This window comes from Heteronotia binoei, chromosome 11 (genome assembly GCF_032191835.1).
Source record: "Heteronotia binoei isolate CCM8104 ecotype False Entrance Well chromosome 11, APGP_CSIRO_Hbin_v1, whole genome shotgun sequence".
NCBI classification, from domain to species: Eukaryota; Metazoa; Chordata; class Lepidosauria; order Squamata; family Gekkonidae; genus Heteronotia; species Heteronotia binoei.
This window is the reverse complement of record NC_083233.1, coordinates 528,187-543,608: the sequence shown is the minus strand read 5'-3', so window position 1 is coordinate 543,608 and position 15,422 is coordinate 528,187. Positions and strand designations below refer to the sequence as shown.

General features: G+C 49.0%; 1 protein-coding gene across 1 annotated transcript in view; it reads left to right on the top strand.

Annotated features, from left to right (window-relative positions):
* LOC132579549 (diacylglycerol O-acyltransferase 2-like) overlaps nucleotides 1–15,422 on the top strand; it is a 100,000-nt gene that overhangs the window by 11,389 nt on the left and 73,189 nt on the right. Inside the window, exon 2 of the mRNA XM_060249997.1 lies at nucleotides 4,006–4,134. Coding sequence (XP_060105980.1) covers nucleotides 4,006–4,134 — 129 coding nt within the window. The remainder of the gene's footprint in view (nucleotides 1–4,005; nucleotides 4,135–15,422) is intronic.

The window sequence follows — 15,422 nt, the reverse complement described above, 5'->3', positions numbered from 1 at the left end:
TGCTGGACCGGCTCAGCCGTGAGCGCATCGCCTTGGAGACCGAAAGGGAGGGAGGTGGGCGGCCCGAGGGGGTGCAGAAGGGAAAAGATGGTCTGTGGTATAAGGGGGAGAAATTATACATCTCGATGACCCTGAGAAAAGAAATCTTGCAATCTTGCCATTCATCTAAATTGGCCGGGCACTTTGGCTATGTAAAAACCTTGCACTTAGTAAACCGGCAGTTTTGGTGGCCATCCCTTAGAAAGGATGTGTCGGAATTCATAACCAGCTGCCCGATATGCATAATGGCAAAAAAGAGAGGGGGGAAGCCCCCCGGCCTGCTGCAACCACTAGAAACAGCCAAACGCCCCTGGGCCATTGTGTCTATGGACTTTATAGTAGAGCTTCCTTCTTCACGGGGGAAGACAGTCATTTTAGTGGTAGTAGACACGTTCTCCAAGCAGGCTCATTTCATCCCCTGTGCCCAACTACCCACCGCCAAGAAACTGGCCGCCCTATTCTTTGATCACATGGCCAAACTCCACTCAATTCCAGACAAGGTTATTAGTGACTGGGGGCCTCAGTTCGTTGCCACCTTTTGGCGGGAGTTCTGCAAACTGTTAGGAATGGAGCAGAGGCTAAGCTCAGCATACCATCCCCAGACGGACGGACAGACGGAGAGAGTGAACGGGGTGCTGGAATAGTATTTGAGATGCTTTGTAAGTCAACGCCAGTCTGACTGGGTAGACCTCCTCCCGTTCGCAGAATATGCCTATAACAACAGTGCTCACAGTTCCACTAAAGCCTCCCCCTTCTCCACAGTGTTTGGGTATGAGGGAAAACCGATCCCGATGCTGCCGGGGGGGGGGGGAAGATTCAGGGACGGGCTCTGCTTTCGAGCAGTGGTGGCAGGGTCCTAGCCAATGCTGGCCAGCTATCCAGGAAAACGTAAAGACAGCAAAAGAGGCTTACAAGAGGCAATATGACAAGTCTCACGTGCCAGTCTGGGAACTAAAAGTTGGGGACTCAGTATACCTGTCAACGAAAAATCTACCCCTTTCCCAACCATCTAGGAAGCTGGCTTTTAAATTCGTGGGGCCCTTTACGATCAAGCGGGTAATTAACCCAGTAACGGTGGAATTAGATTTGCCTCCGGCTCTTGGTAAAATCCACCCTGTATTTCATTGCAGCTTACTTCGTCGAAGCCCGCACTCGACCGATGGGCACCAACCAGAGTCACCGAAACACAGAGCCATAATCAGGAGCAACCTCGAGCCCGCGCCGTAAGGGGGACTTAGGGGGGGCAGTATGTCAAGTCTGCTGTATTGTTATTAACATGTTGTCTAACTCTGGCTCAGAAGCAAGGGATTCTGGGCTCTTACTGAACACCGAATGCTGCTAGCTACCTCTCCTCCCCGCCTCCTCCTCTTAGCGATGCCTTTGTTGTTTAGTCTGCTTTTAAATGCTGATATGTGAACAAGATTGTGGAGCCTTCTCAAGCTGGGTGTCTGTGGGAGTGTTAAGCGCCAAGGTCTTGGCTTGGGAACGAGGGAGTAACATCCTTGTGCGAAAATATACTGCATAGAGTGCCCCGCCTGTAGGAATCCTTTGATCTATACCTTAAATGCTTGGTTAATGTCCATGTACCCCAGTCCTTCAATCTCTATCATGGTCTTCAGTTCTGCTTTCAATAAACTAGCCACTTTGTTTCAACCAAAGACTCGTTATTGAATCCAGCCAACTTGACAGAGCCTGCAGAAAAGGAATGACATGCAGATACCACTTGGCACCCAATAGGGCCTGGGGTTCAGCACTCTGTTTGCCTCCAAGTGGCCATGGATTGTTTTTATCTCAATAAAACCAGAGCACTCACAACCTCCTGTGGCAGTGAAAATTTATTGAACTTTCATACATTTTACATGCTCAAACTTGATTTCTGAAAACACACCACAGAGGTAAAAATGGCCAGTGGATCAGTTTGCCATCAATTCGGTGTGATGGCTTGAACAAAGGATTTTCTCTCCACCCTCTTGTAGGAGCAAAGTGGAAGCTGTGGTAACTAGCTGGAGTTTCTAAATGGCAGTGCAGATAAAGAGTGCTAGCTGTGCAAATCTGTCTAGCAGGAGATACTCTCAGATTTGCTGGTTGCAGCAGTTACTATCTTGTGAGAAGTTTGGTACCCCAGGAATAAGGGAAATGGGCAACCTTGCCAAGGGAACCCTTTGATGGCAGCCAGGGTTTTTTTCTGTCTTCCTGAAACCAAGAAGAAACGGAACTTGTGAGTCCACTCCTCCACAACTTTGTTGGGACTACCATGTACTGTTCTGGTGACTGAACATTGAACGACCAATACTGTAATGCCTTTCTGTAGCAGGTATTGTGTGTGTTCTGTACTATAGAAACTTCTGGCTGCTTCATCTCAAAAAAAATGGGGAAATGTGCAGGAAAAAGCATCTAAAATTAGGCTTGTGGATAGAAAAAAAGTAAACTGGGAGTCTTAAATTTGGGGGGGGGGGAGGAGTAGCCACCTTGATGGCCTTGATGAGGGCATAAATGAAGGGTACAAATTTTGCAAATAAATAATATCCAAAGAGACAAGTCCAGGGAAACCTGGGACGCCATTTTTGCTTCCTCTTGGTTGCCAGTGGATGCTGACAGGTGGTGGTGGCTCCTCCCCAAACAGTCCACTCCCCCCCCCCCGACCTCTGTCACAGCAAAGGTCCTACCTGAGATGCAGAATCTCTAGAGGTCTGGCCAGGGGTTAGTGGTTTGGCCTGGACTGTGGGGACTCAGACATTGCAGGGGAAGAATTTCAACCTTTCTGAATAATAGACTTAGGTGTAAAGAAAATCTCTAGTAAGAAACTGCTGGGTTGGGAGTGAGTTCCAGACATGATAGTGACAGGTGGCAGGGTGAGGGGAGGGGTGTTTTTTTTGGGGGGGGGCTAGCTCACTACAAAAAGGAATTGGCCTTCCTCACCCAGTTATTTGCACTGTAAAGGTACACCCTATTTTTTTAATTGATCAGTAGTTGGGAGTGGTCTCCAGCCATGCTGATTCTCTTTGTTTTCAGCTGGATTCAAAACATGCATTTGGCCCCCTTCTCCCTTGTGGAACTCAAAGTGGCTGACAATAGAAATAAAACATAAAAACATCACTTATAAAACCCTTAAAAGTCAATCAAAACTCCAAATAGGACTATCAATAATAATGGCTAAAACCATCAGGTGAAGTCCGAAATACAACCACTTTCTGCTGCCTTCTGAAGAGGGGAGAGGAGGAGAGGGGCAGCCCCTCCGCCCTGGGGAGGCTCTTCCAGGGTTGGGGAGCTGCCTGTTTCCATCAGGGCTCTGCAGTAAAATCTTGCACACTTTGACCTTGGCAACCAGTTCCCTCCCCTCTCTCTTCCCCTGCCCCCCCCATTGCCTTACTGTCTGTAAGTCTGGGTATAAATCTGTCTGCAACACTACTTCTGATGGCAGTATTGGAGCAATGTCACCTTGTTGCACAACACTCTAAGGATTCCTTGAAACTCCATGGTAAAAACCATAGAGACTGGCAAAATTTCATGAATGTTGCATGATGCAATGTCATTTTTGAGTTCCCAGCTACAAGTAATGCTGTGACATCACGTGATACTGTTCCCCTGCTGCTCCATGAAGCACCAGAGGTGACTGATGGCAACGTTTCGTGCATCCAGCTCCGCTTCACAAGCTAGCCAAGACCTTATGCCACAATACATTTCTTGGTCATTAAAATGGCACCTGAGTTTTTCTTGTTTTAATTGGACATGATAGAGCCTGTCCTTGGTCTCTCCGGATGCACAAAGTGTGGAGAGTGTGTGTGTGTGTGTGTTTGCGTGGGGTGCACCACAGAAGGTGAAAGACAGACCCCATTTCTGGGAATGAGCCCAGCTGTAAAGGGAGGGGCTGGGAGCCACAGGTGATAAGGGAAATCAAGTCAACAGAGGAGTGTGACCTGACCAGAAGCAAGGTGGGTGAGTGCCAACATTGCCTTTCGTTTGCAGGGAGTCATGCCAGCATCCAGGCCGCACTTCGCACTCTGCTCCGTGTGCCCTGGCCCTCCCAGAAGGACTTCAAGGCCTGCCTCCAGCTGATCTCCGTCCTCCAGTGGCTGCTCAGCTTCCTCTTCATGGGTGAGTAGGGAGCGGGAAGGAAGGGGGAGGATCAGGGTTGGTTTGTTTTTTAGCCTCTGCTCTCTAATTTTGCTTAATTTTTTCTGCTTTTGTTTGTCGCTGCGGGGGGGGGGAAGAAGCAGCATTATTCTCAGGTACTGACAAGCCTAGCGAACTGTGCCCACAGGCAGACACCAATACCTTCACAATCAGAAGGGGCAGTGTTGTATATGTGATCGGAATTGTGACTAATATATGGAGTTCTTGCCTGGCTCATTGGAGTCTGTAGGACTGAGCTTGGGGGCTCAGGAACAATAGGCAGCAGGGTCCAAATCCTTGCTGCCCTGCTCCAATCACGAGTCCCCTGCTGGTTTGAATGGTCCAATAGCATGCTAGCATGGGAACCTTGAGTGTATATATAGTTGGCCCAGTCTTCAGTCTTGAATGCAGTGCTATACTATGCTATATATAATAAAAGATCTATGATTACTATCACCTTGCCTCCTGATTGCATGGAACCAACAGTATTATAGTGGTGATGAAGGTGGGATCCGGGCAAGCAAGCCCAGCAGCAACCAGCACCGCACCGTGCACCGCTGTCTCCTCATCCAGCTCCGCGCACCACATCACCAACGCTGACAATGGCCGCTACGCCAGGAATGATTCCAGAGTTCAATGTAGCCAACCCAGAGCAGTGGGAGACATGGCTGGAGCAGCTGGAGAACTTCATCCGTTACCACGGGGTCAAGGGGGCCAAGAAGAAATCGCTACTGCTCAGCTCTTGTGGCATGAACACCCTGGAGCTGGTGTAGGGTCTAATGGTGCCCATCACCCTCAAGGAAGCCACCTTTGAGAACATTATGTCCTCCCTTGTGATCCACTTCGGCCTGCCACTTTGATTTCTCTGAGTGCTGCCAGCAACCCAACGAGTCTGTGAGACACTTCATCACAGCCCTATGCCAGCTGTCGCTCCACTGCGACTTTCCCCAGCTGGATGAGGCTCCGGTTCTGAGGCACCGGTTCATCTTCGGCGGAAGCTGCTTGAAAAGGATGACACTGACCTCACCAAGGCTATCGGGGAGGCCACAGCCTACGAGAAGTCGTGGAAGGAGCACACGATGGCTGTCGCACACCAAGCCGCATCCTCATCATCGGACTCAGAAGAATCGGGGGAAGACAACACTCTCAAGCTGCACCACGCGGCACCGAAGTGCCAGCCACCACGTGCGACTGAGACTGCACCTGCCTGGGAGTGCGCCAGCTGCAGGGAGCCACACGAGTGCCATTCCTGCAGATTCCAGGACTCCATCTGCCAACAGTGCAGAAAGACAGGTCAGCTGGCTTGAGTCTGCCGCTCCAAATCAACTCCAAACCGAGAGAGTGGCACCCGATGCAAGACTGGCAGGAATGGTTGCTGCCACGAGGTCGCCATCATGCAGGATGTCAATGCCCTCACCACATCGGTTGGACAGGTATGTGAAATCACCATGCCATCCCCTGATAAACTCAAAATGACTATTCATTGAGGGCACTCCATGCAAAATGGAGATTGACTCAGGGGCCACCCATACCATCATATCAGCCCAGACCCTTAAGAAACTGTGCCCGAGGGGGGGAACCAGGCTGCATCCATCCCCTGTCGTTGTCCAGGACTTTCATAAACAGGTGATAGGTGTTCTAGGGGATGGGATAGTCAATGTAAAATATGGGAACTTCTCAGGGACCCTTCCCTTGCTATTGACGGAGAGGGACCTGAGCAGTCTGTTAGGCCGGACTTGGTTTGCCCCTTTGGGGATCTGGGTGGAGGGAGTCCACCACACTCCGAAGAGTATGGATTTCCAGAACATTTGTGGGAAGTTCCTGTCTGTTTTTGATGGAACTCTTAAGACCCCATGATGTTGTAGATCAACCCCAACGTGCCCATATGGCTGAGGACGTGATGGGTACCCTTTGCATTGAAACCAGAGATCAAGGAGGAACTAGACCGCCTCATGGCACAAGGGGTCCTGGAACTGGTTGCCAACACACGTCGGGAGATCCTGATCATCACCCATGTGAAGCCTAACGGTAGTGTCTGCATCTGCACGGACTATAAATGCACAATCAACAAGGCGCTGCAGGACCATGCCTACCCGATCCCGGTGGTCAGTGATGTTCTAGTTTCTCTAGCAGGTGCTAAGATTTTTGGAAAGCTGGATCTGGCCTAAGAATACCAGCAGCTCCCTGTGGACGCTCCTATGGCTGAGGCTCAAACCATTGTTACACATCAGAGTGCTTTCCGGGTAAAGCGCCTTCAGTTTGGGGTCAGCGTGGCCCCAGGGATTTTTCAAAACTTAATGGATTCTCTTTTAAAAGGCATCCCCGGGGTCCAGTCATTCTTTGACGATGGGCTGATTGCTGCAGCCACCGAAGAAGAATTCGCCTTCTGTCTCCGTGCAATGCTTCAGTGATCGCAAGGTAAAGAGGGAGAAATGTATGCTGGGCGTCCCTATGATAGACTTTTTGAGCTACATGGTGGATGCAAGCAGAATCCACTCAGCTAAAGACAAGATCATGGCCATCTGCAACACACCAGCCCCCACCAACAAGGCCGAATTACAAGCATTCCTTGGCCTTCTCAATTTTTATCATGCCTTCCTTACCCACAAGGCGGTGGTAGCAGAGCCCCTGCATAGGCTCCTGGACAAACGGGCTCTGTGGGTTTGGGGTTGCCAGCAAGGCACCACCTTCCAGGCAATAAAGGACATTTTAACATCAAATAGCTTGCTGGCACACTTCAATGAGTGGCTGCCCTTCATCTTGGCCTGTGACGCCTCTCTCTACGTGGTGGGTGCATTCCTGGCTGTATGGCCATGAGGTCCAGGTAACCTACTATTCAAGAACACTGCAGAAACCGGAGCGTAACTATGAGCAAACAGACAAGGAGGACCTGGTAATCGTGGCGGGGGTTAAAAAAATCCAAGATTACCTTTACAGCCAGCCCTTCACCATTTTAACGGACCATAAGCCCTTTTTCAGCCTGTTTGCCCCCAACTACCAAACGCCCCAGATGCTGTATAATCCTGCCTGATTGGACCCAGGCCCTGGGAAGGAACTGAGACAAGAATAAGTTAGTGGTTCTGCTATAAGCATCATTGTTCATAGTTTGTTGACTTTGTTGAAAGCCTGTCTTTCTTGCTAATGTGCAAGGCAGATAACACAGTACAAATTAGGGCTGCCAGTCCCTTGGGGGGTGGAGGATCCCCCAGTTTGGAGGGCTTCCCCCAATGCCAGCCAGTTGGTAGGCGAGGGAAAGCCCCACAGCCAATGGTCCCTGGGTGCTTGCTCTTTCCGATCAGGGAGCTGCCTCTCTTGCATTGCAAGCCTGGATCTCTGGATTTACAGGGCAGGTGTCAGGTGGAAGTCTCTGGCAATGTTGGGTTTTAGGTTTGTGATTCAGAAACAACAAAGTGGTTTTCTTGTTAGTATTGTCATTGCTAATGAATGGTCAGTTACTAAAAGCATATACATGTTTTATTTATTTGTTTATTTATTTAGATTTTTATCCCACCCTCTCCGCAAGTGGACTCAGGGTGGCTAACAACAGTTATCGGTAATTACAACGTAAAACCAATAAAACAATTTAAAGCTTTTTAGAACGTTTTATGGTGCTGATTTAACTTCAATATAGCTGGGAACTTTCTTTCTTCTGACGGTGATCCTATGATGGTAGTTTCTCAGCAGCATAGGGTGGCAGTCCTCTCCCGGTTTAGATGTTGAAGGCCTGTCAAAATAGTTCAGTTTTGCAGGCCCTTCAGAATTGAGAAAGATTCCGCAGGGCCCTTTTGGCCTCATATATACTCATATAATTACTTATACCTATTTACATATCCACATATATCAATGTATTCATATCTATATTTCCACCTGTATTGTTTCATATAGTATGTAACTATCCACATACATTCATAACTGTATTAATCTCTGTATTTTAATATCAGCATTGATTAACCTTTGTATATATTCATTATAGTTTTATAGTGTGATGTAGAATAGTCTGGGGCCCCAATAGAGGGTAGATTCTTATGAGAAGCCTGGGCCTAATCTTGTCTCCCTGGGAACGAGAGATGGGTACCAGCAGAAAGATATCTGCAGAACTGGAATGCAACCTTGAGAAAAAGCAACACCATGATCTGGGAATTAATTCAAAGACTTTTAGGTGGCAGAAGTTCAGGTGGGAGAATTGATGGGCCATTAACCTGTAACCTATATTTGAACTGTGACATTCAGTTATTGTCCTTCTTGCATGCACCTACAAGTGTTTGCTAAATGATGCGCCATTAAAAGCTTCTTTTGCATTTACTCAAGAAGCCTTGTGACAGATTCTGGGCAAAACCTTACAGCAGGAGCATGTGGGCATGGCATTGTGTCCCCAGTACAATGACATCATTCTACATAATGTCATCATGTAGAGGACAGCCCTGCCCCCTCCTGGAACACCCTCCAAATCCACCTGCTGGGGAGAAGTTGAGACCTGGCAACCCTGGTACAAATCAATGCTATCAAATATCATTATAGAATGAGGTACCTAATAAGCAATGAAATAAGGCTAGGATTGCAAAATTAGCAACACTTTACTTTAAACTTATATTTACTTTAAACTTATATCCTGCCTTCTCTGCGAACGGACTCAGGGTGGCAAAAATATCACAGTGCAGCAACAGCAGCATAATCCTATCCTACATAATCCAAGTCATACTGGCGACAACTCACTTACCCTCCCTTTGGCTGAGCTGTGTGTCATTCAGTCCCTCTAGCTGAGGACTGGGTCACTGGGGAAGCTGCCTGTTGACCTGTCTCACCATGTCTTCAGTTTTCTCTCAGTGGCTGTTGCTAGGCAACCCCCCAAGCACTACCCTCTGTCCCGAACCATGGAGAAAGGAGGCCAGCCCCTGCAAGGCGAGCCCCCATATCCCCATTTCAGAGAGTAGAATGATATAAGCTGCTTTGGTCCTCACTGCAGAGGAAGACTGTCCTTTTCCTAAGTAGAGGCTGCAGGGGGTGGGGGAGGAGATGGAAAGATGAAGTCAGAAGGGCAGATAAAGGTAGGTTGATGGTTGGCTGGGAAGGAGATAGAATCACCAACTTTAGGTTGGGAAATTCCTGGAGATATAAGGCGTCGAGCTGAAGAGGGTGGGGTTTGAGAGGGATGGGAACTCAGACAGGTACAATGTCATAGGCCCCACCCTCCAAATCAGCCATTTCCTCCTGGGGAACCATTGTAGCCAATCTCCAGGTGAAAACCATTAAATACAAAGCACCATGTGCAGAAAGATAATTCTAACTATAATGTTAGAAGTAGAACAACATACAATACCACTTTACCAATATACATAGGTTGTTGTCAAAGTCACTTTACAGTATAAATTTTGTTACAATACAATGTTCCACCCTCAAATACTGTTCCTTATTTTAGCAAGATAATGAACCTCACATATTAAACAAGTATTAATTCCATAAAAATCTATCTTCATTTAGCATTGCATGGACAACATCTTTAAATAGCAATTTTTTGAGGGGCTTGATGATTGATAGAGGAAACAGATGTTTTGCTTGGTAACTAGCATTCATATTAGGATTTTTTCTCCTTGTATTTAGATCCCTCCCCCCAAAAGGAATGTATAACATTCCTAATATAATTAGGTATGGATAGTGTTACACAAGGAAGTGATATTTTTGTATTTGTATTAAGCATTGCATGCCAAGCATTGTAATTGACTAGATTACACATATGGAAATGATTGTTAGTGAAAATTCTTTAAAAAATGGTGCAGTTTCAGTTACACCTGCAGCACATCTTTAATGCAGTAGGCCACTGTGCAGATAACTTTCAATACAAGCCACATACAGATAACATCTCATGGACACTGTCGGAAAAAGAAGCAAATTTCAGACCGTAACTCCTGAAGGTCTTAATTAAGCACTGGCGCAGAGCGTTAGAGCTGCAGTACTGCAGTCCTAAGCTCTGCTCACGACCTGAGTTCAATCCCCAGCAGAAGCTGTGATTTCAGGTAGCCGGCTCGAGTTTGACTCAGCCTTCCATCCTTCCGAGGTCAGTAATATGAGTACCCAGCTTGTTGGGGGGAAAGTGTAGATGACTGGGGAAGGCAATGGCAAACTACCCCATAAAAAAGTCTGCTGTGAAAACGTTGTGAAAGCAACATCACCCCAGAGTCAGAAACGACTGGTGCTTGCACAGGGGACCTTTCCTTTCCTCATCTTCTTTCATTTAGCTCTGCAGAGGCAATGGACTTGCATAACTATTGAAACAATTCTTTTGAGTGGCTTGATAACTGACAGAGGGAATGGATTTTTTATGGTAACTAGTATTTAGATTAGGAGCATTTTCTCCTTATATTTGTCCAATAAAAGGGAGTGTATAACATTTCTAATGTAATTAGGAATGAATAGAGCAATTGTTGTTGTTCAGTTGCACAGTCGAGTCCAACTCTTTGCAACCCCACGGACAAAGTCACACCAGGTCCTCCAGTCTTCCACCATCCTCCGAAGTCTACTTAGTAATGCTATCCAGCCATCTCATCTTTTGCTGTCCCTTTCTTCTTTTGTCTTCTGTCTTTCCCAGCATCAGGATCTTCTCCAGGGAGTGCTTCCTTCTCATTTGGTACCAAAGTATTTGAGCTTCAGCTTCAGCATCTGACCTTCCATGGAACAGTCTGGGTTGATTTCCCTTAGGACTGACTGATTGGATCTTCTTGCAGTCCAAGGGACTCTCAAAATTCTTCTCCAGCACCACATCTCAAAAGCTTCTATTCTTCTGCGCTCAGCCTTCCTTGTGGTCCAGCTCTCACAGCCATACATTACTACTGGGAATACCATCGCTTTGACTATACAGACTTTTGCTGGCAGGGTGATGTCTCTGTCAGACACTGGAAAATTACTCTGAGAAATATTTAGCTTAGTTAACTGAAATGAAATGCTTAGCCTAACTGACTCCATTTTCCAACCTCTGCTACTAACCATGGGAAGGGAACCTGCATATCAAAGTAGAAGCATAGTTGTTACTAACATTAGTGTAAATTCCTGTCCCTGGAACTAACAAAAGCAACTTCCCTTTGAAGATAAAATGTCTCCTGGGAAGGCGGTTTGGCTGTCCCTTTGAGATCAAGGACCATTCAGAGATAAGAGAAAGTAACCGTGTGAAATGTATCACTTCAGGCTTAGAATGCATGGGAATGTAGGATTGTTTAGAAACCCTTTGATGTACAATTCCTTAAAGTAATTCCTCGCCCGCAAAATTGTATCAGTTCCAATCTTTCCACGCTCAGAAACTATGAACTCTCAAATAAAGCCTTAAACTTTTTATCGAATGGAGTCTGGTTGATTTGAAGTTCCATTGTCTGACATTTTGGAACTGATCCAATTTTGGTTTATCCGAACTGGCAACTTTTAAGGCGGATGGCTGCAAAATTTCCGGATAACGGAGAACCTACCGAACCTGTGGAGGAGCCAAAGACCCCACCCGGTGTCACCACCACTCGGCGGACGGGAGGGTCCCCGCTGCCCTTCCAGACACTTTTCATCACCCCGCAAAAGTGGAAGCCCCGCACCTCAACCACCCTAATGGATGAGGCGGCGAGCCGTTACAAGAACATACTTGTCAGACCGGACCCCGGCGGAAATGGTACCCCAAGGAGGGAGGGGGCCGAGGAAGAACGAGGCCGAGGAGACGACCATGACCGAGAGGGTGGCAGAGTTTCGAGAGGGGAAGGAGGCATCGAACAACTGAGGACTGAGATGTGGGATTGGGTGAGGGAGCTCCAGAATGAGATCCAGGACAACACGGTGCACATTTCCAGAGAAGTGCAACGGCAGCTGGACGAGATGCGAGTGCAGGCACGACCCGTGCCCTACCCGCCAGCGCCTCAACCCGATCCACCGGCGCCACAACCCAACCTGCCGGCATTCCCCTTGGGCGAGCCAGCAGAACCACCGGTCCCACCTGCGCCAGTGGGACAGCCACGCCTCCGGCTCCAGCAGGGCTGTCGGTAGTGCCCCAAGTCCCAGCAGCGCCACCTGCATGGCCGGTTGCGCCCTTCGCCCCAAGACCACTGGCTCCAAGGCCCTGGGATGGGGGCAGAGGCAAGGGTCTGGATATAACCTCCGATGGTGACCTCGAAGAAGTGGGATACTTCACCATCCAGGGCAACAGCTATATGCATTATTGAGGGAAGACATTCCCTGATGAACCCAGCCAAGTGGATTACCTCGGGTCGAAGCTGAAAGGCGCCGCCCGATGATGGTAAGTGAGCCTATATGAGAGCCGAGCACCCGAGCTGACAAGTGTGGAGGGTTTTCTACAAGCGATGCTACGCCAGTACGGAAACCCCCTCCAAGAAATGAGAGCTCTCACCGTGCTACGCGACTTGCAGCAGGGATCGAGGTCAGTGAGGGAGTACATGGCCGACTTCAGAGCCCACTGTGCCAAGGTCTGGGGCTGGAACGAGAGGATGAAGATCAAAGCCTACCAGCGGGGCCTCAACGTGAGCCTACTGGATTGGACCTTTCACCAAGCCCACCCCACCACGCTGGTGGGGTGGATACAGCTAGTGGGAAAGTTCGAGACCAACATGAGACACATCGCCCTACAATGACAACTGCAGCAAGGGGCGAAGGGGGGACGAGAGGCTCGGCCAGGGGCCAAAGCTGAACCAAGGAAGGCGCCAGCTCCAAGGGGCCCCCCAAGCCAGCGCAGAGCCAAAAGTGCTTCTGGTGCAGCGATCCGGGGCACCTAGCAGCCAACTGCCCAAAGAAGCCTCGAGCCCCCCCCGAACCCGAAGGCAGCAGGACCAAAGAAAACCCAGGGAAAGTCCAAGGAGTCCAGTTGGGGCAGTGCCGCCACTTCGTTGGTGCTTGACGAGGATACTATAATTATCGACAACTTGGGCGAAGAGTCGTGGGAGCCAGAGCCAGAGGGAAACGAGAGCGACCTGCACTGAAAGGTGCCAGACGGCAGGTTGTGGATTTAACGGTACCATTACGGGTGAGAATAACCGGGGCCCTACTCTTTGTACCTTTGACTCTGTTGAACCCTAAATTCAAGTGGTTTATGCATGCCCGGGCCCTGATGGATTCGGGGTGCACCCACAAGATCATAACCCCAAGACTGGTAGACACACTAGGGTTGTCTAGAACTCCCCTGCCTCACCTGATCCAATTCAACCAATGGACGGGTCAGCCATGAGGGGGGAGCCGTGTACGTAAGAGACCCAAGGGTTGCCCGTGGGGATAGAGGAGCACTGGGAGGTAGAAGTCTTCGTCATCGCCCCCTCTTCCTCTTTCGATGTGGTACTGGGGGTGGGCTGGCTCGCTCGACACCAGCCGGACATACAGTGGGGGGAGCAGACAATAGACTTCACTGACCGAAGGTGTACCCATCACCACTGGCAGGAGAAATGGGGGCCGACCCCATCCCCCAAGAATGAAAAGATGCGTGTGTCGGTGGAAGAAGTCCGATCGATCCCAAAGGACTATTGGGACTTGCGTAGGGTGTTTAGTGAGGAGAAAGCGAATGAGCTACCGCCCCACCGGGACACTGACTGTGTGATCGAATTGATCCCGGGGCAAGAGCTACCAAAAGCAAAACTGTACTCGATGGGGTGGGCCGAAAAGGCAGAGTTAAGGAAGTTTATCGACAAGAACTTGAAACAGGGTTTCGTTAGGCCAGCCAACGTGCCGCATGCCACCCCAGGCCTCTTCCAGAAGAAGAAGGACGGGAGCCTCCGGCTTTGCACTGATTTTCGCAGGATAAACAGGATTTCAATGTCTAACGCCTACCCCATCCCGTTGATAAAAGACTTACTAAGCACAGTGTCAGAAGGGTCCATTTTCACAAAACTAGATCTGAGAGATGCCTACTTCAGAGTAAGAATCAAGGAGGGGGATGAGTGGAAGACGGCGTTTAACACACCCATGGGACAGTTCGAGTACTTGGTGATGCCATTTGAACTACAAGAGCCCCCCGGGGTCTTTCTGAACTTTATAAATGAAGTGCTCAGGGAATACCTGTAGAAGGGGGTGGTGGTGTATCTGGATGACATCATTATCTATTCGAAGGATCTACCATCCCATTTGTAGCTAGTCAGGAAGGTGCTCTCCACCTTGTATCAGCACAAACTGTATCCGAAGCTGTCTAAATGTGAATTCCACCAGACGGAACTTGATTACCTGGGGTTCAGAGTGTCCAGGAGAAGTTTGGCGATGGACCCAGCTAAAATACAAGCGGTGTTAGACTGGGAACCCCCGAGAACACGTAGACAGCTTCAATCCTTCCTCGGATTCACAAATTTCTACAGGGGGTTCATTCAGGGGTTCGCACAAGTGATGCTGCCCCTAACGGACTTACTTAAGACTAAAGGAAAGGGGCCGGAAGCTAAAAAACCCGGGGCCCGACTGCCGTGGTCACCCAAATGCCAGGCAGCCTTCGATGAACTAAAAAGACTGTTCACTAGTGAGACGGTGCTTGCCCACCCGATCGAACTAAAGCCCTTCGTGGTCCAGTGCGACGCCTCCAATGTAGCCGTCGGAGCCATATTGATGCAAAGGGATGATGAGGGAGGTTGAAACCGTGTGCTTATATCTCTCAAAAATTCTCACAAGAGAAGCGCAACTGGTCGGTCTGGGACAAAGAGGCGTTCGCAGTAATGTTCGCCTTAAAGACCTGGCGGTCTTGGCTAGAGGGGGCGAGAGTACCATTCGAGATCTGGACTGACCATAAAAATTGAGAGGCGCTCACGGGCCATCAGAAACTGACCGTCAAACAAATCCGGTGGGCTGGGTTTTTTGCAAAATTCAATTTCACCCTCCGGCACATCCCTGGCTCAAAAAATTTCTTGGCTGATGCTCTATCACGGCTGCCCCAACATGAGAGTCAGAGGGAAGAAGTCATAGACTCCATGATTCCTCCTTCAGCCATTGCTGGGGGGATGACCACTCGTTCTGGGAAGAAAACGGGACGAGCGGAGCCCTGGGGGGGGGGCAATAGATTAATTGAGGAAACTGAAAAAGAAGGGGAGGAAAGACCGGAGGGAATTGTAAAAGGGGAGGGAGGCTTCTGGTACTACAAGGGGAAATTGTACGTGCCCAAAGCCCTCCACCGGGAAGTACTGCAGCACTGTCACTGTAGCAAGCTGGCTGGCCACTTCGGCTATGTAAAAACGTTACACCTAGTGAATAGCCAGTTCTGGTGGCCGCAAATGAAGAAAGACATTTCCGAATTCGTAGGATCATGCCCCATTTGTATCATGGCAAAA